The following is a 26,038-nucleotide window of genomic DNA, read 5'->3' as shown; positions in this document are numbered from 1 at the left end:
ATTTATTTGATATGTCTTTTTAAAAATAAATACTTTGTTTTATTAATGTCTTTTTTGTTTCTATATCTGGAAAGGCTTCACTATACCCACTAAATTTCCACTAGTACTTATCTATTTATTCATCTTGACTAATTTCTAAATTATTCATCCTGACTAATTTCTCTTAAAATATTACCTTAAAGTAAGTTTTATTAATGTCTTTATTTCTACATAACTGTCATTTCTGGAAAGGTCTTCCCATACTCACTTCCAGATTCACACCAATTCTTGTAACAGATAAAAAAAGAAGGAAAAACGCCCCATACAGTGATGGTATCTGATGTGTATATACTTTTCAGTCCTTATATGCTACATCTCCACTTCTCTGTGGTGAGAAGCAACACTTCTTTAACTATTTGCATGGACCATTGTTGGTTTTTCAGTTGTACAGTTATTTCCTGTTAGTGATATTTTTATTTATATTAGTTTAGTCACTGTATACATTTTTCTTTTGATTCTGATTGTTTCACTCTATATCAACTGATAAAAGTTTCCCCTTTTTTGCTAAGTTCCTTATTAGGTTTTACTCATTTCTTTAAATGTATGTATACATTTGTATATATTTCTTGAGCCATTTCTCAGTTGATAGACACTTTATTTCTAGTTCTTTGCTACCACAGAGTGCTACTATGTACATTTTCAAATATTTGTACTGGATTATGTATCTCTGACATACTGTCAGGGCAAGATATTTTTTTCTCAGTAGCCTGAAAAAATTTCCAAGACTATGTTTCAGAGAATGTCCCAAGTGGCACTAGGAATTTACTTACCCAGGTGTTCTCAAAACTAATGAAATGACAGGTCCAATCCCTATTCCACAGATTTTTGAGCTGGAAAGGACTTTAGAAATCATTTAGTACAGATCATTTTATAGGAGACTAAAGGGAAGGGAAGGGAATAAGCATTTAATGTGCCAGGCACTGAGGCTCATTCGCTCATTCATTCATTCATTCATTCATTTATTTATTTGTTTATTTATTTATTTATTCGTTTATTCATTTACGTACTTACTCATTTATTTATTTGTTTATTTATTTATTAAAATCTCTTTTTCAAGATTTCAGAGTTGAAGTCACTCACCCAATGTCCTTAGGAATCTGAATCTAGGTACTTTGATTCCAAATCCAAAACATTTTTCATTGTACCATGAAAATTTATTTCTTTTCTTTTGTTTCTTATATGGCCACTAATTGGATCAGTGGGTCAATTGGTATGAAGTTTAGTCACTTTCCTTAATAAACATCCAGAATGGCAATTAAGTTTCAACAGCAGTACAATAGTGTATGCCTGCCATCCTACACTGAAGAGTTTCTGAAGTAACTTTTTGAGCAAAGAGTGAAAAGGCCTTTTCTTCCTAAATAAACTACATATTCTTTATTTGTTCTTAGGGGGAAAAACAGAACATCTAAAAATGAAATGTTCCATGTCTAAGAACTATTGTAGTTCATGAACACCTTGGTTAATCATTCTGTTCTTTCACTCAGATTTCTGAGCAAAATTCTCAGTTCCATCATATTCCGTATTTATTCCCTTCTCCACTATTATATTTTGAGAAATTTTCTTTATGATTGGACCTTGCCAGATTAGTCAGAAAACTTCAAAAATATCTTTTCAGAAAACATACCTTTGTACCGCAATCCTGGGACTTATCAGAGTTCAGTTCCCATTTAATGAGTCTCAAACAGCCTACAATTTTCATTCATTCACTTAAAAAATTGTTGAGCAAGGCACAGAGTCATACAAAGACAATAAGTTCTACTCTTAATCAATCCATTGGAATAGATAGAACCACACAGCAGCAGAAAGAGGACTGAATTTGACACAGAGGGTTCAAGTCTCAAGAGCTTTTTATAAAATGTGACCTTGTATAAATTACTTAGCTTCCTTATTTTCCTCATCTGTGCTAAATTTTCGCTTCACTTAGTTATTTCCATTACTCCGTTTAAGATAGTAAAAAAAAAGGTTCATTGTTCTTTTTTATTTTTACTTCTTCATTTAACAAAAGCTATTTTCCCAGAGCCATTGGGGGGGGGGGGGAAGGGGGAAGGCGTTTTCATTTATATTATTCAATTATCGTTATATTAATATGCAGTTCTATAAAAACTTTTTTTCCAATTAAAAAAATTGTCTTGCTTGCATTTCGTCAGCTGAGTACAAAAAATTGGGAGGCTATCCTCTCCAAAAAAGAGTGCTTCACTATGTTTCAGTGAACGAAACATTCATAATATCGGGCCACCCGTGTAGAGGAATGAGGAGTTGGGGCGATATAAAAGTGAATAAGACTTGATCCTCGCCCTCAAAAAAACAAAAAATCAATTTGGTATGGAAATAATTGCCTAGGGAGAGTGAACCAAGAAGGGAAAATGCTCAAGTTCCCAAGGCGGGGAAATGGGTGAGGAATTGGAACCGAGAGGAACTGGAACCTAGAGGAAGAAAAGAAAGGTGGGGGTGGGGAAGGAGAATAAAGAAGGCGAGCAGCAGGTGGGGTACAGGGAAGGGACTCTGGGAAGGTGAAACCATAACTGCCAAAGCCATTAACTGCCAACCTTAGCTGCTCCCAAGCCCATGCCCACGCCCACTTCAATGTTAGGGATGGAGTATAACAGCGGCGATCAGAGGAACGTCTTAGGTGAAGGTCAACATCCGGCGCCACACAATAGAGAAAAAAAACCCACAATTTCCGTAAGTTCCTGCTCGTAAGACGTTTCCTGCGTAAGCTCGCTTCTCTGCGCGACGTTACGTAACCTGAGACGGAAGGCGATGATTGGGCTGGTGAGAGTGATAAGGCAGGACTTCCTTCACGGAGATGGGCGTAACTTCCTGCGGAAGTCGGAGACTCTGCATTAACGTCAGTTCCAAAGGCTTTGCCTAGGTCTCTGATAGCCACCTGGAAGGTGAGGTGCTGGGGACACCTGGTGGTCACTTGCTTCTTCCCAATCCTGAATTTACTCTAACGGAGTGCGGGACAGAATAAGGAAAGAACTCGTTCAACTAGCTGCTGGGAAGAAGTTGTTCCATTTCTTAGGCCTGAGTGTTTTTATTCCTTTTCTTGTGAACTGGAAGAAGTCAAGGCGTAGCGTTGTAGTGATGGTTCTGGAGATTACTCCCTGTTGGCCACCGCCTCTTACTCTCTCCTTCCTGCCCCAGGAACCCAGCGCCTGACAGCGCCTTGACCTGCTAGAAGGTAGCATACAGCATAGGATCTCAAACATCCAAAACGCACTTACAGGTTGTTTCTAACAGCTCGGCCTCTATAAAGGTGATTTGAGGAAACCCAGACGCAATGGGAGTCCAGGGACTTTGGAAGCTGCTTGAATGCTCTGGAAGACAGATAAATCCAGAAACGCTGGAAGGAAAAATTCTTGCTGTTGGTATCCTTAAAATCATCGTGCTTTCATGAGGCAGGGAATGCTTTCTTTGGCTGTATGACTACATCATTTATAAAACGAGAGGTTTAGATTAGGTTTTTAAGATCTCTTCCAACCATAAGATCCTATAATTTTGTTTAATGCATTTTAGTTTAACTGACGCTTTGTGTCTTTATTGCACAGCACAGTGTCTGGCACAAAATGGACGCTTAATAAATACTAATTAACTTTTAATCTCTTGGACAAGTGATATTTTATTGAATTATGAATGGTATCTGGGGCACATTAGGATTATAAGCATTCTTTACATCCTAAAATCAGATTTTCTGCTTTCTATTTCTGAGAATCTTTGATCTAGAACTGAAAGGGATTATTGGGTTCAAACCTCTTCAGTTTATAGGTGAGGAAAGTGAGGTTTGTCACAGTGGCAGAAAGGTGGTTTTAAATTTCAGCTCTGTGAATCTAGGTTCAGCGTTCTTTCACTGCACATGTATGCTATATGATTCTAGATTTGCCAAACTCATCTCTAGGTCATAGCTCATAGATAAACAGCTAGAAGGAGTATTAGTGGCCAACTAGTCCAATTCCCACATTTTACAGATAAAAAAAAAATGCGGCCCATGGAGGTTGTGACTTGTGACTTGCCTAATGTCAAACATAATATGTCAGAGGTGGGATTTGAATCCAGATCCTCTTAATCTAGAGCCATAGATTTCCTTCCAAAATATGGGAGGGAGAGAGATAATTTTATTTATTTATTTGTATTATTTTAAAAGCAGGGCTACTGGTGCTATGCTTGCCACATCTAATGGTTTTTATTTAGCACTGTAGGTTAAGGCCGGGATGAGGTAAAGTTCCATAACAGTTAAAAATGACAAATGAAGACACTATTCTTTAATGCCATTCATTTGAAAAAAATAAGCTTGACTATTTGGGTATATTTATCTTGCATTAAAGTTCTCACTTAGGACAAATTGATTATAATACTGAAAAAAAGCAGAAAGAATACCATCTGATGATATTGTCTCCCTCTTGTCCCCCCCCCCCCAAGAAAAACTGTCAGATTAAGAATAAAGCTAAAGCAACTAGGATATTCAAATTACTGATCTTTGGATTGTTTAAAACATTTCTGGTGAAAGATATAGCCAGTTTTACCAAATTAAATGGACAGTTTGCAGAACCAGGAGGATTGGGTAAAAGTTGCAAAAAGGCAGATTTAGACTTAGTAGGAGAAACTCCAATTGGAATTATTTAAGAATGGCCTTAGGATATAATGGTTTCTTATTTGATGCCTTCATGTATTAATTGGATGAATCCAATTGGTAGAGAAGTTGTAGAGGTAATTCCTATAAAAGTAGAAAAAGATGGTTTCTGAGACACTTTCAGATTTTTGTGATTTAATTCACTTTCAAGTGACTGAGATGACTACAAATGTGGTTTTTTTAGCTCGATGCTGAGACATTATGACAATATGACAGGTGCTGGATTTGGATTTCCCTTTTATTGTCTTTGTGATCTTGACAACTTATTTTATATCCTTGAGTCTGTTTGCTGTTTTATAAGTAAATCCACTTCACAGTAGTGTTGTGAGGAAAGTGCTTTTTTTTACCCATTAAAGTGCTGTATATGTTTCACCTCTTCTAATATAGACCTGGCTGTAGGATTAAAGCCACTTAATATTTTTTTACCTTCTCTTTTAGAATTTAACATCTTGTAGAAACTATGGCTCATTAGTATGGTACATTAATTTCCTACAAATACATAATCTTTCTAGAATAAAATAGAAGTAAGAAGCCATTGAATCTTCTTACTCTTTTAGGTTTTGGTGTAATTAGAAACATTTTTGTGTTCAAAATATTTCAGCTCATTTAATTTTATGGACTTCCCCCCCCCTTTTTAGTTTAGTTATGCTTTCTTCGATATTTAGGCTAATTGTAAGACTTAAAATTGATCTGCTTTGTTGTTTATTAAGTACTTCTTGTGAGACTTTGGGCAAGTCACTCTATGCTTCCTTTGCCTTCTCTAAAATGAGAGGAATTAGACAGTGGGTTCTAATGTACCTTGTAGCTCTAAGTCTTATGATGATATAATTACTTTTTTGTATTTTTATTGATTTTAGTTGAAATGTTGTAGTGTGAAATGCAGTATGTTGCACTGGCTATAGAGAACTGGTCTCAGAGCCAGAACAGCTTAGGTTAGAGTTCATTCTCTGACAGATACTGTCTTTGTGGTGCTGGACAAGTCACTTGACCTCTTAGTTCTCAGGGGAACTCTCTAACACTAAGTTGGAGAGAAGATACTGACCTGCACACCAGTGAAATTATAGGTCCAGTCCTTTCCCCCCATCACTTATTCCTACAACAGCAATTCGTATAAATCCCTTTGTTTTATGCACAATTAGTAAATTAATGAATTATTAAACAACTAGATTTTTAAAGGTCAGATATTGAACAGTTACGAAATTTCTTAGAGCTCTACCAGTTATCAGCATATGATTTATGAAGTAGATGTTTAGTGCCTTTTTAATAAATGTTTACCAGAGCACAAACAAATTCAGTTTAGAAACATTGTTATATAAAAATATAAATTAATTGCTTAAAGTAAGACTTTTGGGTTCTGGTTTCAGAGATGATTAAAAAAAACAGTTTGGTAGATAGTAGCAGTAGATCAAGCAGTTAAATAAACTAGTTATAAATAGTTTACATTGTAGTTGATTTCCATTGAGTGTTAAATGTATTTTTAAAAATTTGAAAGCATTTTCCATTGATGATTCTTACAGATATTAGTATTTGGTTAAATCAAGCACTTAAAGGAGTCAGAGACAGACATGGAAACTCAGTTGAAAATGCCCATCTTCTTACTTTGTTTCATCGACTTTGCAAGCTGTTATTTTTCAGAATTCGACCAATTTTTGTTTTTGATGGGGAAGCACCACTGTTGAAGAAACAAACTTTGGTATGTGGTTTTTTTCTTAACTCCCCTAGCCTCCATTTCCATTTTTTAACATCGTCATTTAGAGTTGGCCCCATCCTTAGACCTTTTTACTACCTGTAATTGTTTGAAGTTTAAGGTGGTGGAATTCTAAAATACTCTTTTCTGATCACAGATCCCCATTTTGTTTCTCCCACTGCCTTATTTTTCATTTACCTACTCTTTCTCCCAATAGTAACTGCACAAACTATTCTAGCTTTCTCCCTTTTGCCCTAATCTTTTTTCTCTATGGCCTTCTCTACTCTCACTTATGAGCTACTTCCTGCTTCTGGAGGAAATCACCATACTATGTGAACTGAATCTACTGTGACTCACATTATTAAACTTCTAACTGGCCTTTACCACTACACAGTAATCCTTCTGGTCATTGCTGAATCTCATCACCCATTTACTTTTCAGCACTTTGCAGTATGGCTTCTGACTTTACTTTTGAGTCTGCTGAAATTATTCTTTCAAAGATCTCCTTTTCTACCCTTCCAAGGGGCTGTTCCAAATCTTCACCTCTGAGCTCTCAGGTATTCTCTCAGCTATTTGTATATCTCCTCCAATCAAATGACTGACCACACCACTTTACTGAGAAAATTGAGGTCATTTGCTTGAAAATAATAATAATAATAATAACAACAATTATTATTATTATTATTATATAATAGCTTTTATATAGCATGTTAGGCCTCAGTTTTCTCAACTATAAAATGAGCTGGTAAAGGAAATGACAAACCACTCCAGTGTCTTTGCCAAGAAAACTACTTATGAGGTCATGAAGAATTGGACATGACTGAAAAACAACTAAACAAAAAGTATTTGTAAAGACATTTACAAATATTATCTAATCTTATCCTCTGTGCCTGATAATTACAGAACGTAAATTGGAACATTTGTCCATAAATATGTTATATGGAAAATGATTTATTGTAAGCAGTGTCAGATATGGACATTCTGAAAGTCCTTGAGAGAATGCAGTATGACAGTAGCATATTAAAAATTGCAGGACAAAGTATATATTTTTTAAGGACTAAGTTGAAGAATTTATAGTATTTTCAAGTATGAGAAAAGAGAATTTTAAAATAAAGGCTAGAAAGTAAAGGAATTAGTGAAGAGTAAATTCAACAAATTCATGTTATAGAGAAACTCATTTCATATACTTATATTTTTAATACTCACTTTATACATAGTACAAAGAAATCCTCATATACTTAATTTTATTTTTCTCATCCTCTCAATATATTATCCTTGATCTCTTCTTATTCGCTGCTAAACTCATAGAAAAAGTAAAATGATTCGATTTGGACAGCTGTGAACATGCCATCTCCTAGCTTCAATGACCTTTGAGACAAAGTATAAAATCATTAGCCTGGCATTTAGAGATACCTACAGTTGACTCCTGACCTAATCATCCCTTTCATTTCACAGTGCTCTAATGTTCATTCTTTAAGTTCAATCTGTATTAGACTACTGGTATTTCTCAAATTTGATATTCCATATTTAACTTCCAGTAATTTATATAGGTCATCCCTTAAAGGTACCAGAATGTATTCCTTATTTATTTCCTTTTAGAATTCTCCTCCTTCCAGACTTAGGTTAGGTGATACTTCTCTGGAGCCTTTATAATTATCCCCAGCTGAAAATGTTATTTATATATTGAAATTTTGAGTACTATAGAGATTTCCTTTACCCTCAATACACACTGCCTTGTATTTAATCATTTACATATTCTTTTCTTTTTCATAGACTAAGCTCTTCAAAGAAAAGAACTGAGCCTTTAAAAAAAATCTTGGTATCTCCAGTGTTTTTACATACTAGACATTTAGTGAGTTGTTGTTCAATTGAATTACTTGTCTCATACTTTGTGACAAACATGATTATTAACAGAAAAGTTGTGCTTGTTTTCTGTTTTTACTTCTGAGGACTAAGAAACTTGAATTTGACTAATGGAAAGCAAATCATAGAAAGTGTTGATCTCATTTCCTTTTTGATTGATGTCTTCACAAAAATGCAGTTTAAGTCAACGTAAGACAGTAACATATTAAAAAGAAGTTGAATGTGACCAGCTTTTAAACAGACCAAAATGGTATACAGGAATATCAAAATAATCACTTTATGAGGTAGTAAATTCTTTAAATAATGCTACATTCTTCAGGACATTTTGAAAGCCTATTTTTTTGGGATTATCTCTAGCATATGCAGCTAATTCTTTTGAATGTATTAGTATGCCTTCTTTTAAGGGCAAATTTTATTTTTTGAAACAATCAAAATTCATTTGAGTCAATGAATATGTTTGGCAGTAGAAGAGAGAAGCAGAGAGGTGTGATTAAAAAGAACAACCAAAACTGATAACAACAAATGCCTATAAAGTAATGAGATATATTTTTTCTTTTGTATTTTACAGAATGGCTCTGAAAGTATTTCAGAGCCAATTTGTTCTCTGCCTTAAAACTATTTCTTTGTAGGCTAAAAGAAGACAAAGAAAAGATTTGGCATCCAGTGACTCCAAGAAAACTACAGAAAAACTTTTGAAGACATTCTTAAAAAGACAAGCTATCAAAACTGCTTTGAGAAGCAAAAGGTAAGATTTTTGGTATGTTTGAAATTAAGTACCTTCTTTGGTTTAGCTTACTGTCTACTTAATTTTACTTTAGCTTACAACACATATAAGACAGAAATCTTGCATGCAAACCATGGCATACTATAATGGGAATAGCATTGTGAGAAGAGTAAAAAAAAAACCTGGGTCTAGGCCTCCCTTTGCAAGTTATTTAATCTCTGAATTTCTTTACTCACATGCCAAATAGAAGTAAAAATAATTATTGTGCTTGTTAAAACAAGTTTGATTTTAAGGATCAAATGGCATTATTTAGAACACATTTAATATAACATATTTAAAAGTACACTATTGGTTATGCAAAGATCTTCTCTTTTGAGGGACCTTAGACCTTACAGAGTGATAGGTGAAAGGAAGGAAAGAAACAAGTACTTATACTTGAGTACTGAGTCCTGGAGATATAAGTATAAGCACAAAGAAATACAAAAAGAGAGGGATGTAGGAGTGCTGTCTTTTTCACTCTGTATCACTTCTCTTATATATTAACAGAAGCAATAACAGAAGAGGAAACAGCTTAGAATGTAGTTTAAAGGAGCAGATTTACTTCTGATTTTGTAAGTAGCAACAGTAGGCATATTAAATCATTCTTAGGAGAAATATATTGCTTTTTTATTTCATCAAGAGGGGTGAAAGGTATATTATGTTTGGAAGGGTGATTTTTTAAAATTGAGATTCTGGTATTTTATGATATCTTTTTGAATATTTTCTTTAAGAGATGAAGCACTTCCTAGTCTTACTCAAGTTCAAAGAGAAGACGACATCTATGTTTTGCCTTCATTACAAGAGGAGGAGAAAAATAGGTATACATTTTTTTATTTTAAAAAATTACAAGCATAATTCATACTGCAGTCATAAAGATTTAAACCTTAATCTCTAACAAAGACAAAGCCAGAGTGGAATTACAGTCTTTTTAGAACTATATAAAACGACTCATTTAGCAAACTTCCTGTTGTGATTTGTAATGCATTATTTGTTTTCTTAGTTAAAGACTTCTGTATTTTTGCCTTGGTAATCAAAGGGTATATATTCAGAACTTGCAATATGATTTTCAAGTTTTTCTTAAGCTTTTACTGGAGCATATTTAATTCTGATGACTAATGTTCACAAGGCTATACTCAAAAGTTTTCCCACAAAATGGATTACTGCCTTTTAATTTGAACCTCAATAGAATTAAATTCATTTAATCGTTCAACAGAAATTCCAAATTTGAGGACATTTTTGAGACTGTGGGTGTTGCAGCACTTATTTGAAACAGAATTAAATCTCCCCAAAACTTAACATGTAAAAAATGTACAGTATGTGAAAAGACTTGATTTTACATTATAGCAAACTGTAACAAAATTTGGAACTGTCCAGTTAATTTGTATCATATTGTTTTGAGAAAATAAGTACAGTATAATATTTGGTATGCAAGCATTTTAATTGTTCTCCAGTATTTCAGAACTTGTCATACTGTTGAGGTCCTCATTTCTGTCACCACATTAGTATTAACCACAAAACTTATAAATCATTTTGACTGCTTTTCTCTCTTCCTTCTTCCTCTCATAGTCAAGCATCAAATCCTGTAGATTCTTTCGCAGTGTCTCATGAATCTTTATCTTCTTTTCCTTTACCATTGCCACCATCTTAAATACAGATGGACATCACTTCATACTTTGCTTATTTCAGTAACAGTTCTCGCTGCTATTAAACCATCACCACTGCTGTTGGATTATTTTTCCTTAGTTATTATTTTCATGTCATTACCCAACTTCTCAAAAACCTTACATAGCTTCCCATTGCCAAAAATATTAAAACTCTACCTTAGTATTCATGAACTAGGACCTAGGCTGGTCCTAAATTATAGACAATTTTTCCATTATCTACCACCATTGCTAAATATGAACAAAATACTTCAGGCAGCATTGAGGGCTCAGTAACTCTTCTATCCATAACTTGTGTATTCCTTGGTTCTGTGTTCCCTTCTCCTGGAATGCCCCTTTCTTTTCTCCTTTTCAAGTCTTACCCACTTTTCAAGTCTCAGCTTGAATCCCACTTAATTCCATGAAATCTTCTTGTTTTCTATATCTTATAGTGACCTATCCTTCCTTTAATATCTATATCATTTATATTATCACTCAGTCATAATATGCTATCTTAACATCTGTATTTCTTCCACTATTTTTAAAAAAACTCTTACATTTCCAACCTTTCATGTTTTATCTCTTCCATATAAAATATGAAGTCTTCGGGGGCATGAACCATGTGTACTTGGTATTGTCCACATTGTAGCAATTGAAATTTGAGAGAGATAGTATTCCTTAATTTTAAGATGATTTATTATTTTACTGGTCAGGACATTCTAATTATGGTCAAATGATTCTCTTGACCATCATAAGACAAACGGAAACTCTTGACCCAGATACTTATGTGCATTTTTGGGAGCTCATTATTCAGCTCCTTCCTTGAATATCCCAAGACAGTTCTAATTGGTGATCAACTATTTAGGCAGTGGTCCATCAGGCCCTCAGTCCTTCCCCAAACTGACACGTGAAGTTTTATATGTATACCAGAAAAGAATCACTTTAGAACTATCCTTTTAGTCAGAATCTGTGAAAGGGCCATATTCCAAAAGAAAAAGAATGCAAAAATCTATAGCCTGAATGGAGCCAGATCTGAGAATTCTCTCTAATACAGAGGAACTGATTTTGGACCTTTATAGTCTAGGACTCGGATATGAAAATAATGCAGTATATGAAAAATAAATTCTCACAACATCATGTAGTACAGTGTTATGCATATAATTGTTCAAAGTATTTAATTGAATTTATAGTCAATAGGAAAATATTTTAATGAATGTAAATAAATAGAAATAGAAAGTGTTTTAATGTGTACTAAAACTTCCAGCCTTTTTTGTTAATTGAAATTTTAGCTCAGAGGAGGAAGATGAAAAGGAATGGCAAATAAGAATGAACCAAAAACAAGCATTACAGGTAATCAAAAGCTTCAAAAGCCATAAATATTTTTTTCTTGGAATGTAAAAAAACCAATATATTTGATTATGTATATGTAAAAATGTCTTTTTAAAATTAAAACTGATGCTTTGTTCTGTTTAGAGAATATGTTTATTGGGTGGATTAACTGCAGTCCATGTTTATTAAGCAGAATAGGTATTAATATTATTTGGTAGCACAATTTTCTTTTGTTTATGTCAGTACTTCAAGGATTTCTGGTTTTATCAGTGAAGGTATTTGTTTCCCTTGAATGGATTTTAGCCACCTTGTTTTCTTTAGGTAGGTGGTTTTCTTTAGCTTCTGTGACTTTAAAAAAAGTCATCTTTTAGAAGCCAACTTCATTTATATTCACCTAGTCTGTTCCTTGAATGTCAAACATACAGTTCATTTATCAAGTCCTTTTCCAGCTTTGTTGGACTTTGGAGAGCTTGTGCTTCCCTGGCATAGTCTTTAAGAAGTCTGGGTCTCTTGACTAGTGTAGGAAAAGCACAAATTACAATGTAACTACTATAAGGCAGTTTATTTTGGGCGTAATTATATTTTTGCGTCTTATAAGAAAGATTTTTAAAATTGAGAGATGTTTAGTGAGAGAAGGAGATGGGTTGTTTATATAGTGAGAGAGCAGGGAAACAGATTTATGGTACATATGCTCTGCTGGTATCCATGCAGTGTTGACATCTAGAGGCAGGTTCTCAGCATATTTGGGAGACACCTTGTGGAGGATTTATTGGAGGACATGGGCAAGGGTTGCATAGGATGAGCAGCTTTGGCTGCTTGCAATCTGCATTATTGGAAGGAATGTCCCTAATTGATAGAATGAAAGCTTCATTAAAATATTTCTTATAAAATAAGATAAAGATGAATAAAAGCATTACTTTTAGTTTCTTATAGCTAGGAAGTGCTTAAATGTTAATTAAAAATACTCTACTAGATGAATTTTTCTTTTTTGACTAAAACAAATTATCATTAATCATAATATGGCCTTGGTAGTTAGGGATTCAGCCTTAGAACCAGAAGGACTTGAATTCCTGCCTCTGATATGTGCTTGACTTTGTGATCCTAGGCAAGTAACTTAACCCCTCAGGACTCTAGGCAACTCTTTGAGACTATAAGTTGCAGAGAAGGTACCAACTTGTATTAGTAGAAGGAATTTCTTTATTTGGAAGTTTTATGATGGAAATAAAAAATGATCCAATTCCCTATCCCTAACAATAATATATAAATCAAAACTTGGAAAATGCTAGAGAATTTCAGTTTGAAAATTTTTAAAGTTACTTTTGTGGAAGCTGCTATTTTCTCCTTCCCTCCAGTCTGAATTCCTATTTATGTGGCCCAACATAACTTCAAAATAAACTATTTTGTGTTACTTATTATTTGATCTTATATTTGTTTTTTAAATATCTTATTCTTTAGAAAAATTTTCCATGGTTACATGATTCATGTTTTTTTTTCCCCCATCACCCCACCCCCCATAGCCAACGCGCATTTCCATTGGTTTTAACATGTGTCATTGATCAAGACTTATTTCCATATTATTGATAGTTGCATTGGTGTGGTCGTTTCAAGTCTACATCCCAAATCATGTCCGCATAAACCCATTTGTTCAAGCAGTTGCTTTTCTTCTGTTTCCACTCCTGTAGTTCTTCCTCTAAATGTGGGTAGCTTTTCCATAAATCTCTCAGAATTGTCCTAGATCATTGCATTGTTGCTAGTACAGGAGTCCATTAAATTCAATTGTACCACAGTGTATCAGTCTCTGTACAATGTTCTCCTGGTTTTGCTCCTTTCACTCTGCATCAATTCCTGGAGGTCATTCCAGTTCACATGGAATTCCTCCAGTTTATCATTCCTTTGAGCACAATAGTATTCCATCACCAGCATATACCGCAATTTGTTCAACCATTCCCCAATTGAAGGACATACCCTCGTTTTCCAGTTTTTTGCCACCACAAAAAAAGCGTGGCTATAAATATTTTTGTACAAGTCTTTTTATCTATGATCTCTTTGTGGTACAAACCCAACAATAGTATGGTTGGATCGAAGGGCAGACAGTCTTTTAGAGTTCTTTGGGCATAGTTCCAAATTGCCATCTGGAATGGTTGGATCAGTTCTGTTGTGAGGAAGATTAGATTAGGTATTGATTATGTATTGATTAGGATGTACCTAGCAGGAAGGAGCTGGAGCTGGGAATTCCAGGTTGGAATGAAGGAGGAGGAAGTATGTCTGTGCCCTGAGTGAGGACTCCATTAGTGGTGGGCAAGAAACTGTTGCCAGCCTGGGAGACCTCAGAGCAAAGGACACCCTGCTTCCTGTTTTCCCCTGGGATCCTGAGTGTGGCATCTAGCAAAAGAACAAGAACTACAGAGCCAAGGGAGGAGGAGAAGTTTGAGTTCTGGAGCTCAGTGCTTCAAGCAAAACCCTTACTACCTCCTGTCTCTAGGCCTGACTCTCACTCCACTGAGCTACCCAGCTGCCCCCCAGTACCATATTGTTTTGATGAGCACTTCTTTATAGTATAGTTTAATATCTGATTCTGCTAGGCCACCTTCCTTCACTTTTTTTTTTCATTATTTCCCTTGATATTCTTGATCTTTTGCTCTTCTAAATGAACTTTGTTATGGTTTTTTCTAATTCAGTAAAAAAAAAAAAATTTGGTAGTTTGATAGGTATGGCACTAAATAGGTAAATTAGTTTGGGTAGAATGGTCATTTTAATTATGTTAGATCGTCCTACCCATGAGCAATCAATGTTTTTCTAATTGTTTAGATCTAGTTTTAACTGTTTGGAAAGTGTTTTGTAGTTGTGTTTGTATAATTCCTATGTTTGTTTTGGTAGATAGATTCCTAAGGTGTCTAAGGTGATTTTAAATGGTGTTTCTCATTCTAACTCTTGCTGCTGTGATGTGTTGGAAATATATAGAAATACTGATGATTTATGTGCATTTATTTTGTATCCTGCAACTTTGCTAAAGTTGTTGATTATGTCTATTAGCTTTTTAGTTGATTCTCTAGGATTTTTTAAGTAGACCATCATATCATCTGCAAAGAGTGATAGCTTAGTCTCCTCATTGCCTATTTTAATACCTTCAATTTCTTTTTCTTCTCTAATTGCTACTGCTAGTGTTTCTAGTACAATAGAGTGATAATGGGCATCCTTGTTTCACACCTGATCTTATTGGAAAGGCTTCTAATTTATCCCCATTGCATATGATGCTTGTTGATGGTTTTAGATATATACTCTTTATTACTTTCAGGAAAGGTCCTTCTATTCCTATACTTTCTAGTGTTTTCAATAGGAATGGGTGCTGTATTTTGTCAAAGGCCTTTTCAGCATCTATTGAGATAATCATGTGATTTTTGTTGGTTTGCTTGTTGATATGGTCAATTATGTGAATGGTTTTCCTGATGTTGAACCATCCTTGCATTCCTGGTATAAATCCCACCAGATCATAATGAATAACCCTCGTGATCACTTACTGGAGTCTTTTTGGTAGTATTCTATTTAAGATTTTTGCATCTATGTTCATTAATGAGATTGGTCTGTAGTTTTCTTTCTCAGTTTTTGATCTACCTGGCTTTGGGATCAGTACCATATTGGTGTCATAAAAGGAGTTTGGTAAAACTCCTTCTTTGCTTATTATGCCAAATAGTTTGTATAGTATTGGAATTAGTTGTTCTTTGAAGGTTTAATAGAATTCACTTGTGAATCCATCTAGTCTTGGGGATTTTTTCTTAGGGAGTTCTTTGATGGATTATTCAATTTCTTTTTCTGATATGGGATTATTTAAGTATTCTATCTCTTCTACTGTTAATCTAGGCAATTTGTATTTTTGTAAATATTCATCCATCTCACCTAGATTGCTATATTTATTGCCATATAATTGGGCAAAATAGTTTTTAATGATTGCCTTGATTTCCTCTTCATTAGAGGTGAGGTCTCCCTTTTTCAATCTTATCTTTCTTAACAGATTATAAGCTCTTTGAGGTCATGGGCCATGTCTTATTTAGGAAAGCATTTTGCAAATCTTAAAATACTATGCAGATCCAAGCTTTTATGTTTTTAAAGTGTTTTTATTCAAAACTTCATACTTTATGAAATGAAGATTTCCATGTACAAAATATTAAAGGATTTACATGAAGCAGAATCTCTGTTATGTAGTTTGCTTATCTTTTTTTTTTAAACCCTTAACTTCTGTGTATTGGCTCCTAGGTAGAAAAGTGGTAAGGGTAGGCAATGGGAGTCAAATGACTTGCCCAGGGTCACACAGCTGGGAAGTGTCTGAGGCCGGATTTGAACCTATGACCTTCCGTCCCTAGGCCTGACTCTCAATCCACTGAGCTACCCAGCTGCCCCTTGTCTTTTAAAGTATATAATAGATTCATTATGAAACTTTCAGAACTGTATTGCTTGTCTAGGTTCTTCTGTTAGTTCCTTATATTGTCTTCTGCACTTAAAAAAATATACTTCAGTGGATCTTACTCTTTTGGGGAGAGGATCTCCCTGGGTACTTGGGTGCTCTGGGATTGTGATTGATCATTGCATTGACCAGAGTTCTTGTCTTTCCACATTATTTTGTTTTGTTATACTGTTATTGTATAAATTGTTCTCATGGTCCTGGAGATCTGTTATAAATATAAACTTTGTGTCTCTCCCTTTTTCTTTGCATATAGCAGATCTTTTTTTTTTTTTACCCCTTAAATATTTATTAAATATATACCATGTGGTAGACGTTATAGAGGCATGGTCACATAAGTAGTGGCTATTTGATAGTTTAGTGAATGTTTGTAGTTTTTCTTGAGTACTTATCAAAAGTTTTATGTTTAATAGTGTCGAAGAAATACTCACTTGTGTATGTGCATACATGCCTGCACACACATATAAGAAGCAACATCATGTAGTATATGTAGAATTAGCCTTGGATTTATGAATACTTGGTTTTGGGTTGTGAGTTTAATTCTTTATTTTTATTTATTTTTAAACCTTTACCTTCTGCCTTAGTAACAACTCTAAGAGAGAAGGGCAAGGGCTAGGAAAATGGAGTTGTGACTTGCTCATGGTTACACAGCTAGGAAGTGTTTGAGGTCAGATTTGAACCCAAGACCTCCTGTCATTTCTAGGTCTAGTTCTCTATTCATTGAACCTAGATACCCTCTGATTTTTTTTATATGACTATGTTCAGGCTACTTCTTAGAGGCCCAAGCATCTCTTTAAGAATATAACATATATAAGTTGCTGATCTGTATTGATGGAAGAAGTTTCTATCCTGAGAATTCATCACAGTGATGAAATTGTTGGTCTGGATAATTCCTCACCAAGTTCTGTCCTGAATATATTTTATACATACACACATATAGTATGTGCATCTATCTATATAAATACAAATAAATATCAATATATGAATACTGTGTGTATGTGTCCCTTTCCCTTGAGAGTAAATCAGAGTTTTCATTTTAACAGTTTTAAGCAGATAGACACTGTTTTACATATACTTAATTTTATAATTTTATATTTTAATACATTTAGGAAGAGTTCTTTCATAATCCTAATGCTATAGATATTGAGTCTGAAGACTTCAGTTGTCTACCACCAGAAGTAAAGCATGAAATCTTGACTGATATGAAAGAATTCACTAAGCGAAGAAGAACGTTGTTTGAAGCGATGCCAGAGGTAAAATACATAGCTTGTTCATTCTGTGAATAATTTTACTTATTATCTTAAAAGGAACCTAGACATCTTATGTATGAAAATACCCATCTATAGTACCACAACTGAGTCAAAGAAGCATGAATATCTTGGCACTGCCTGTGTTTTACATATTACATATGGAACTACTGTGTTTCATAAAGGAAAATCTTTTAAGGGCAGCTCAGTATAAGGAAAAACTTAGATTTTTAAGGAAACACTCGGGTTTTTCTGAAGTTGAATGGGATCGAAGGAATTATCCCTCACCAGCAGTTAACTAGATGACCATTTGCTAAGCATGCCATAGAAGGGACTCATGGCCAGGTACAAATTAGGCTGGATGGTTTCTAAGATCCCTTCCAACTCTGAAATTCCATGATTCTGAAGGAAAATCACTTTTATACCTAAACTACATTAAATTTTCAAAAGCCTCATTGTTTATGAAATGTATCCATAAGTTCTTTCTTTTGTCCAATTCTTACTATTTTTAACATGTTTTGAAAATAAATTTAATAGTCTTTCATGAGTCACAGGATCATAGATTTAGAGCTATAATAATTTGAAATAATTCAGTACTATCCTTTCATTTCACAGATGAGTCATCTGAGGCTCTGAAAGTTTTGAACTTGCTCGGTCACCTGGGTACAAAGTGTCTCTATCCTACTTCCTTCGTTTTAAAACCACAATTTAATTTTTTTAATAATCTAGTGAAATAATAACATCAATAGAAAAATATCTAATATGAAAAGAAGTCAGTCTTTGGTTTGTGGGGAAATATAGTCATAATATCCCTATTTAAATTATTTATTTTGTTTTAAGGAGTCCAATGACTTTTCAGCATATCAACTCAAAGGTTTGCTTAAAAAAAACAACTTGAACCGACACATAGAAAGTGTACAAAAAGAAATGAATCAACAGCATTCAGGTGATATCCAAAGACAATATGAAAATGAAGGGGGTTTTATGAAGGTGGTGGAAGCAAGGAAAGTAATTTCTGAAGATACTTCTCATTACATCTTGATAAAAGGTATCAGTTTTAAGTCCTTAATTTGATGGCAAGCTGAACTTATAATAACAAAATCTGTCTTTCATCTGTGAATTTTGTAAATTGCAGTCCAAAAGAGTATAATTGATGATCTAAATGAATTCTTATGTGCTTAACAACACAATTAGTAAAACTGCTAATGGGTTCAATTCAGCAAACATGTATAATACTTAAGCTGATACAGAAAGAGCACTGAGAAGACTGCTTAGTTGAGATTAAAAAGTATACCTAAGAGATAACTCCTATTTTCTTACTTCAGTTTCCTTTGAAGTCATTGAATGTGGAATTCAGATGTTAATTGCTGTTTTCCTGAACTTAGATACTGAAATTATTTATAAGAATAAACTATTTTCATTCATTTTGTTAAATTGTGTTGTCACATTGTGATGGTACATATTGAATATCTCAATTTTTTTTAAAGGCAACCAAACTAAGAAAGCTGAAGAAATGGATACTAAATCAGTTCTTCCTTCTTCTAGTAAAATGTGTAGCCCACATCCTTTTGATGCAAAGCCATCATCGTCATTTGAGAAGCAAAAGGCAGAGAAAGATATTTATACTGATTCAGCAGCCCCTCCCTCCCCAAGGACCCTATTAGCTATCCAGGCTGCCATGATGGAAAGTAGCTCAGAAGAAGAGCTGGAGAATGAAAATAAAAAGCAGTTCAGAGTGAAAAAAGCACATAACTCCACCAATATAGTTGAAGGCTCTGTATCACCTAGAACTCTATTGGCAATTCAAGGAATTCTTGATGATGATATGAAAACAGATGAGAAGAAAAACTCTCAAATTGGAGTGTCAGAAGTTACAGAGAGTCTTATGAATGGTACAGAAGAGGAAGATGAATGTCATAAAGTTAGAGTAAGCAAAGAAATACAATTTCCAACAGTATCTCTTTCAGAAACTATATTTATACAAGGAGATGAATGCAACGTTAAGAATGAACACAAATCTAAACCTACAACTCATTCAGTAAATACTATCCTTTTAGAAAAGAATGAATCTATTATGAATCTAGAAGAACTAGGATCAATAAATCATTCAGCAAATATAGTCCTTGGGCCAAGTATTAAATCTACTTTAAAGAATGAAAAAGAGCCAATTCTTACAACTCATTCAGGGAGTTCAGTTAACCTAGATATTAGTGAATCTGGAGTTGAGGATAGAAAAGAACCACACATGTCAATTGAATTGACAAGTACTGTTTTTGTATCTGAAGATAATAAAAATCTTATGATTCCTGAAATTGAAAAGGATATTTTCATATCTCCAAATAAGTGTGATTCCTCTGTGATGGTTGTTTCAAGTGATAAGGAAATACAATATAAAAAATCTTCTGAAATTGAAACTAACTCTTTTCAAGAAGCAGATAATTTACAATCAATAAATGCTCCTTTGGTGGCAGTAAGTCCTCTTGCTACAGCAAAAGCTATAGTAAGCCATAAACCCAGTGAACATGAAAATTCGCAGAAAACTCTACAAGATGGTGAAAAGAATGAATCTTTAGCTCAAGATTTAATTTCAGCAACAGCAGAGACTGTGACATTAACAGAAATGAACTCAGAAGAAAGTGAATCTGATGGTAGGTGCTGTCATTCTTTTTACCCTTAGGTTCTTTAGTAGGGAATATAAAAGCATGTTAAAGTAAACATCTAATTATAATTAAGTTCACACACATTGATAACTGTTAATTCAATTCCATAAACTTATTAACAATGTACTATACTCTGGACATATGGCATGTATACAGATAAATAAATAGAAAGCAATTTGAGAGAAAGTACAGGCAGCAGGAATTTGTTAAGTGCTTACTATGTGCCGGACACTTAGGGGATCAGGAAAAACTTACTTTAGCAATTATGTGTCAGTTGGGCTTTGAAGGAACCTATTCCCAGAGGTACAGGCATATGGTACATATATTCCATGTTGTGTCAATGGGACATGGAATACTAAAAAAGCTAGTTTTGAAACAAAGCCAATTTTGGGAACTTGGAATGTATAAAGGAGAATAATAGAAATTTGGAAAGCTAAATTGGAGCTAATTTTATTCCTTTGAAGAGAATTAAAAATCAATAACAAAATACTGGTTTTAACCTAAGAGTGTACTGCCTATATAGGATTAAAATTAGTGTTTGAGAAAATTAAATGAATTACTTTTTAAATGGTTGCCTAAATTATTTGATTCCAACTTGAAAAAAGCCAAATTGATATCTCATTTAAATATGAGAGAAATTGGTATTCATTTGTCACATTTAATGCTTTCCCCTTAAACTTTCACTATTGAAATGCAGTTCTTGTTTTCATCAGTGAATATATTATTAAAATTTTTATGGTCACATAAAAAATTTAGAAGAGAACCTTTAGTAGTAATGCCAAGGAAGGAGAGAGGTGATCACAAATGATAAAATAGATAATTTCAATTACATGAAATTGAAAAACTTTCACTTGAACAAAAAAAATACAAGTAGTAAAGAAATGAGATTATCAACGGGGGAGAAATCTGTGTCAGATATTTCTTTAATTTAAATAGGTAAAAGCATGAACCATTTTCTATTGTATAAGTGTTTATTAATGGATATAAACAAATAATTCTCAAAAGAATTATACATGTTTAACAGCCATATGAATAAAAGTATAACAGTTTTTAAGAAAAAAATCTTTTGGGGAAAGCTTTTGCAAGTAGTTCTTTAAATTGTTTCATTTGTCAAATATTAATGCTAAAAAAAAAAAATGACCCTTATTTTGGAACAGGTAGTTTCATTGAAGTAGACAATGAAAGTAGTAGTGATGAACTTCAGGCTGATTTACACGAAGTATTCAGTCCTCTCACTGAGCTTGGGGAAAAGCCTGAAGAAGAAGCTATAGACACCAAGAGAAAAGGACCTGTTGGGGCTACTGAAAACCTCCCAAGAGACTCTCCTGAAAGTATAGAGTCAGCCAAGCAACCAGAGGAAGGGACTGAAAAAGAAACAGATGAAACAATCAATGAGTGGGAAGATATTAATTTGGTAAAGTGTTTAATCATATTTTACCTTACTATGAAAGAAAACTATAAGTTAGTAGCAGTTGTCTTCAAAGACTTATAGGATATACACAATGTGGTATTGCATATTTCTTCATTTCTTTTTGCTGATCCCATTTTATGTAATGATAACATCACTGATTGACTTCATTTTCCCCTGTTCTTTGTTTAAAGAAGATAAGCCAAAAATAATGGTTTTACTCACAAAGTCTAATGAAATTCCTTATAAGAAGAAAAAACATATTAGTAATTTCAGTTAAAAAAACACATAATGTTTAGATAGTGCTCATTATGTGCCAGGCACTATGCTAAGAGCTTTATAGAACTCTTATTTACTTAGTTCTTTAAGGTTTGCAAAAAGTTTTACAAATATTAATCTTTTCTTGCCTACCAAGCAACCCTAGGAAGTAGATGCTATTATTATCTTCGTTTACTAGATAAAGAAATTGAGTCAGAAGTTAAGTGACTGGACTCAGCTCAACTTTTTAGTGTCTGAAACTAGATTTGAACTTCTCTTTCTTACTCCAGGTCTTGCACTCTATGCACTGTACCACCTAGTTATTTTTAAGTTTAAGAATTAAAATATAATTCATATACAGGAGGAACTGGAAGCTCTGGAGAACAATCTTTTAGTAGAACAGAATTCACTGAAAGCTCAAAAACAGCATCAAGAACGGATTGCTGCAACTGTAACAGGCCAGATGTTCTTGGAAAGTCAGGTAGGTTAATTCTGTTGTAATTCTAATCCTTTAAATTCTCATATTTTTATTTTGGTCAGTTAATAGTTATTTAGCATCTGCTATAGGCCAGACACTGTTAGGAGTTGGGATACAAATATAAAATCGAGATAGTCTCTGGCCTCACAAAAGTTTATATTCTACATGTAGGGAAGTGGTGGCTAGAGAAAGGCTTTTTGGTCCTAGATAGTTAAAGGCATGGGGAATAGAGCCATATTGCAGTGGATTGTCATGTTCTTTCTGCAATGACAATATTAATTTGATTGTTTCCTCAGCAATAGTTGAAAAGATGGGACAACTTGGGACAGGGCTATGACACATTGGAAAGGCAAGTAGTTAGATGTCTACACTGGCAAGGCCTTTGGGGTCCTGGTTGATAGTGGGATAGAGCCTGGTCTGGAAGTCTGGGGCTCTTTAGAAATAGTTTGGGTTTCAGCATTACATCAAGTACATTTGGCCATGGGTTACTTTAAAATTTAAATATGTTGGTGGACCTGGAAATGTAAGTATGGGGAACTCAGGAGAATGAAATTGTCTTAAATCATTATGTAAAACATTGCAACAAGTAAAGTTTTGTTAACCCTTAAATATATATAGAATAAAAATCCATAAAAACATTTTAAAATTGAAGAAACTGAGCTTCTGTTAGTTTTGAACATTTCTCTTTTAAAATGTATTTTTGAAACATTCACATTTCTCTTTAAAAAACACAAAATGCTATTGCTAACAATTTTCTGGCATAACCTTTATTGACATTGGATAGATTAGTAGTTTCTAAAATGGGGGCCATGGAATGAGCCAAAGGGAACCACAACTTCATCCCAATGGTTATGTGATCAACCAGTTGAAGAGTGGGATAACTGGTCTTATTCCACCCACAGCCATCATAATCACCATGGGCTTGTCTGCAACACAATAACAATATCCTTTTCAGTACTTCTCCACTCTGCTTACTCCAACCAGGGGCTTTTTTTGTGGCTACCTCAGTCTTGGACCCCTAAGGGAGGTTATTACTTAATCCAATCCAAATACCTCAAGTAGCTATGCAGGCTAAATTGTTACATGATTATTATTATGGTGGTACATGTATATCATTTATAAATAAGAAAATGATAGGTTATATGCTCAAAAATGTTTTAATGAGAAAGGTGTACAATCAAAAAAGTTTAGAGGCAACTGATATAGATTGCCAGCACTTCTCAGGAGATGTGGTTTGGGAAATTGTATTATATAAACCTTTAAAATGTGGATTTTACTGAGCCCAAAGCAAGCTAGTATGCTTTTCATTAAGTCTCTTCTGCATTATCAATAGGAACTACTACGATTATTTGGCATTCCTTACATTGAAGCTCCTATGGAGGCAGAGGCTCAGTGTGCCATTTTGGACCTGACTGATCAGACATCTGGAACAATCACTGATGATAGTGATATCTGGCTTTTTGGAGCACGGCATGTGTATAAAAATTTCTTTAGTAAAGACAAGTTTGTAGAATATTACCAGTATGTCGACTTCCACAACCAGCTAGGTAAGACCTTGAAGGTTTGTGTTTACATATTTGTTTATTCACACTAATTAAACATTTATTAAATATCAACTCTTTGTATTGTACTTCTAGGACAAGGTTCAAAAAGTGAGATTATTGTTTTATTTTTTTTTCTTAGATAGTTCATTACCTAAAGACGAGGGCTGTAAATGGGTTTACTTTCTGAAAAAAATCTTAAGGCTTTTAAAGTATAATTTATTTTCTGGTGACCAATATAATGATTTGTGTTAGTGGTGGCTTTGTGTGTATAAACTTTCACACATTCATGCAGCCATATATACTTTTATATAGTATTTTCCAGTTTAAATACTTGACTGATTAGGCAGTGAAGGCATGGAATCATGTTTAAAAGACTCATAATTAGACCTGGGCAGAAACTAGAGATGGTAGAACTAGAGGAACAGATTAATTCTGTTGGGTTCTGGACTTTGTAGTTCTGGAGCTAGTATACCAGGAATTGATAGTTATATTTTTCTTAAGTTATCTAGAAATGCTTATTTGGTTAACAACTTCTCTTTTAAAATGGTAAAAATATTGATATCTTGAAGAAATATGACAGTGCTTAGCAAAATACTTGGCACATAGTAGGAATTTAATAAATGTTTACTAATTGATTTATGTCTCCTATCCTATAGGATTAGACCGGAGCAAACTAATTAATCTGGCCTATTTGCTTGGAAGTGATTACACAGAAGGTATACCAACTGTTGGCTGTGTAACTGCCATGGAAATTCTTAATGAATTTCCTGGACGTGGTTTGGAACCTCTCTTAAAATTTTCGTGAGTCCTTATTTAATGTGCTTTACTTTTTAAAATAAAAGACATATACAGGACTTTTTTTTAATGATTTTTAACTGAAAAAAAAAAAAAAGACAGAGGTAGCATTGAGAATACAAGTGTGACCCAAATTGCTTAATGAAATCCTCAAAGATGACTGTTATCCAGAGATAAGAGGAAGTGACCTTATTTGAATTTGAGTTCCAGAGTCACTTTATGTCAGTGGTGTGTGTGTGTGTGTGTGCACATAAAAGGGAAAGGTGACTGGATGAAGGTGGACCAACGTTTTTTTTTATCCTGTGGAATGTCACAATGAAGAAATGAGCCTCTGGTGTGTAATGCCCTAGGGAATTTCTCTCTCCTGGTTGCCTTTCCTTCCTATTGTTGCATATCATTTAGGGGAGCCAGTGTGTCCAGTGGTATAATTTAGTATCTCCTATTCCCGTGTTGTTGAAAATATGGTATGTGTGCCCTGGTAAGCTGGAGGGGACTGCTCCATGCCCATCTCTACCACACCTGAGGATAATTTTCACATCCCTCCTCTTCCTTCCCACTATCTGGGGTAAAGCAGGGAGCTCACAGGTGGCTTGAAGGTGCAGTTTGGGCACACAATCTCTAAGAGGTTCATCAACACTTTCCTAGACTGATAGACCTCTAGTTTTTAGAGCAGCATTAGGGCCTCTGCAGCACACAGAATCAAGGATGAATGTTTAAGATTTGTTCTAGGTAGCCATATATGCTTAACTAATTTTAAAGAACTGTGGCTAATGTCACTTTATATCAACTTCCATTCTTTAAAACATTTGAAGGTATTTAGATTGTTAGAAATAAAAATTGAACTTGGAATTTTTGACTGATAAACTTCAGTAAGACTGTTGGCCTAGATAATAACTCATCCAGACCTAAAATTCTGGAGTTCTGTCTCCCACAAAGAAGTTTTTGCTTTAGTGTGCTTGCCACTGAATATCTATGATGTACTTCCATGACCACTTTGGAACACTTTTCCTTAGTGTGCTGTAATGTAATTAGATTTAGAGTCAAACTGCCTGTATTTAGGTTCTAGTTCTGAAACTGATGTAGATCTAGCTGTTTATAGGTAGATCATGATTTCTCAAACCTCCTATTCTGTAAAATAGGAATGATTATGTCTTATCTGTCAGTATTTTTGTGAGGAAAGCACTTCGTAAGCCTTAAAGGGAAATATAGGGGTGCCATGATTTTACTGTTGTTCATTATTA

At 34.1% G+C, this 26,038-nt stretch overlaps 1 protein-coding gene across 1 annotated transcript in view; it reads left to right on the top strand.

The window, feature by feature from the left end:
- The first annotated feature begins 3,322 nt into the window (after nucleotides 1–3,322).
- The window catches only part of ERCC5 (ERCC excision repair 5, endonuclease), a 36,408-nt gene continuing 13,692 nt past the window's right edge, over nucleotides 3,323–26,038 (top strand). Inside the window, exons 1-13 of the mRNA XM_044669339.1 lie at nucleotides 3,323–3,410; nucleotides 6,187–6,362; nucleotides 8,849–8,964; nucleotides 9,714–9,800; nucleotides 11,912–11,972; nucleotides 17,517–17,660; nucleotides 18,495–18,702; nucleotides 19,142–19,581; nucleotides 20,191–20,302; nucleotides 21,391–21,728; nucleotides 22,342–22,461; nucleotides 23,792–24,005; nucleotides 24,659–24,803. Coding sequence (XP_044525274.1) covers nucleotides 3,323–3,410; nucleotides 6,187–6,362; nucleotides 8,849–8,964; nucleotides 9,714–9,800; nucleotides 11,912–11,972; nucleotides 17,517–17,660; nucleotides 18,495–18,702; nucleotides 19,142–19,581; nucleotides 20,191–20,302; nucleotides 21,391–21,728; nucleotides 22,342–22,461; nucleotides 23,792–24,005; nucleotides 24,659–24,803 — 2,249 coding nt within the window. The remainder of the gene's footprint in view (nucleotides 3,411–6,186; nucleotides 6,363–8,848; nucleotides 8,965–9,713; nucleotides 9,801–11,911; nucleotides 11,973–17,516; nucleotides 17,661–18,494; nucleotides 18,703–19,141; nucleotides 19,582–20,190; nucleotides 20,303–21,390; nucleotides 21,729–22,341; nucleotides 22,462–23,791; nucleotides 24,006–24,658; nucleotides 24,804–26,038) is intronic.

This window comes from Gracilinanus agilis, chromosome 3, assembly GCF_016433145.1.
Source record: "Gracilinanus agilis isolate LMUSP501 chromosome 3, AgileGrace, whole genome shotgun sequence".
Classification (NCBI taxonomy): Eukaryota; Metazoa; Chordata; class Mammalia; order Didelphimorphia; family Didelphidae; genus Gracilinanus; species Gracilinanus agilis.
This window is presented reverse-complemented; position numbering and strand designations above follow the sequence as displayed.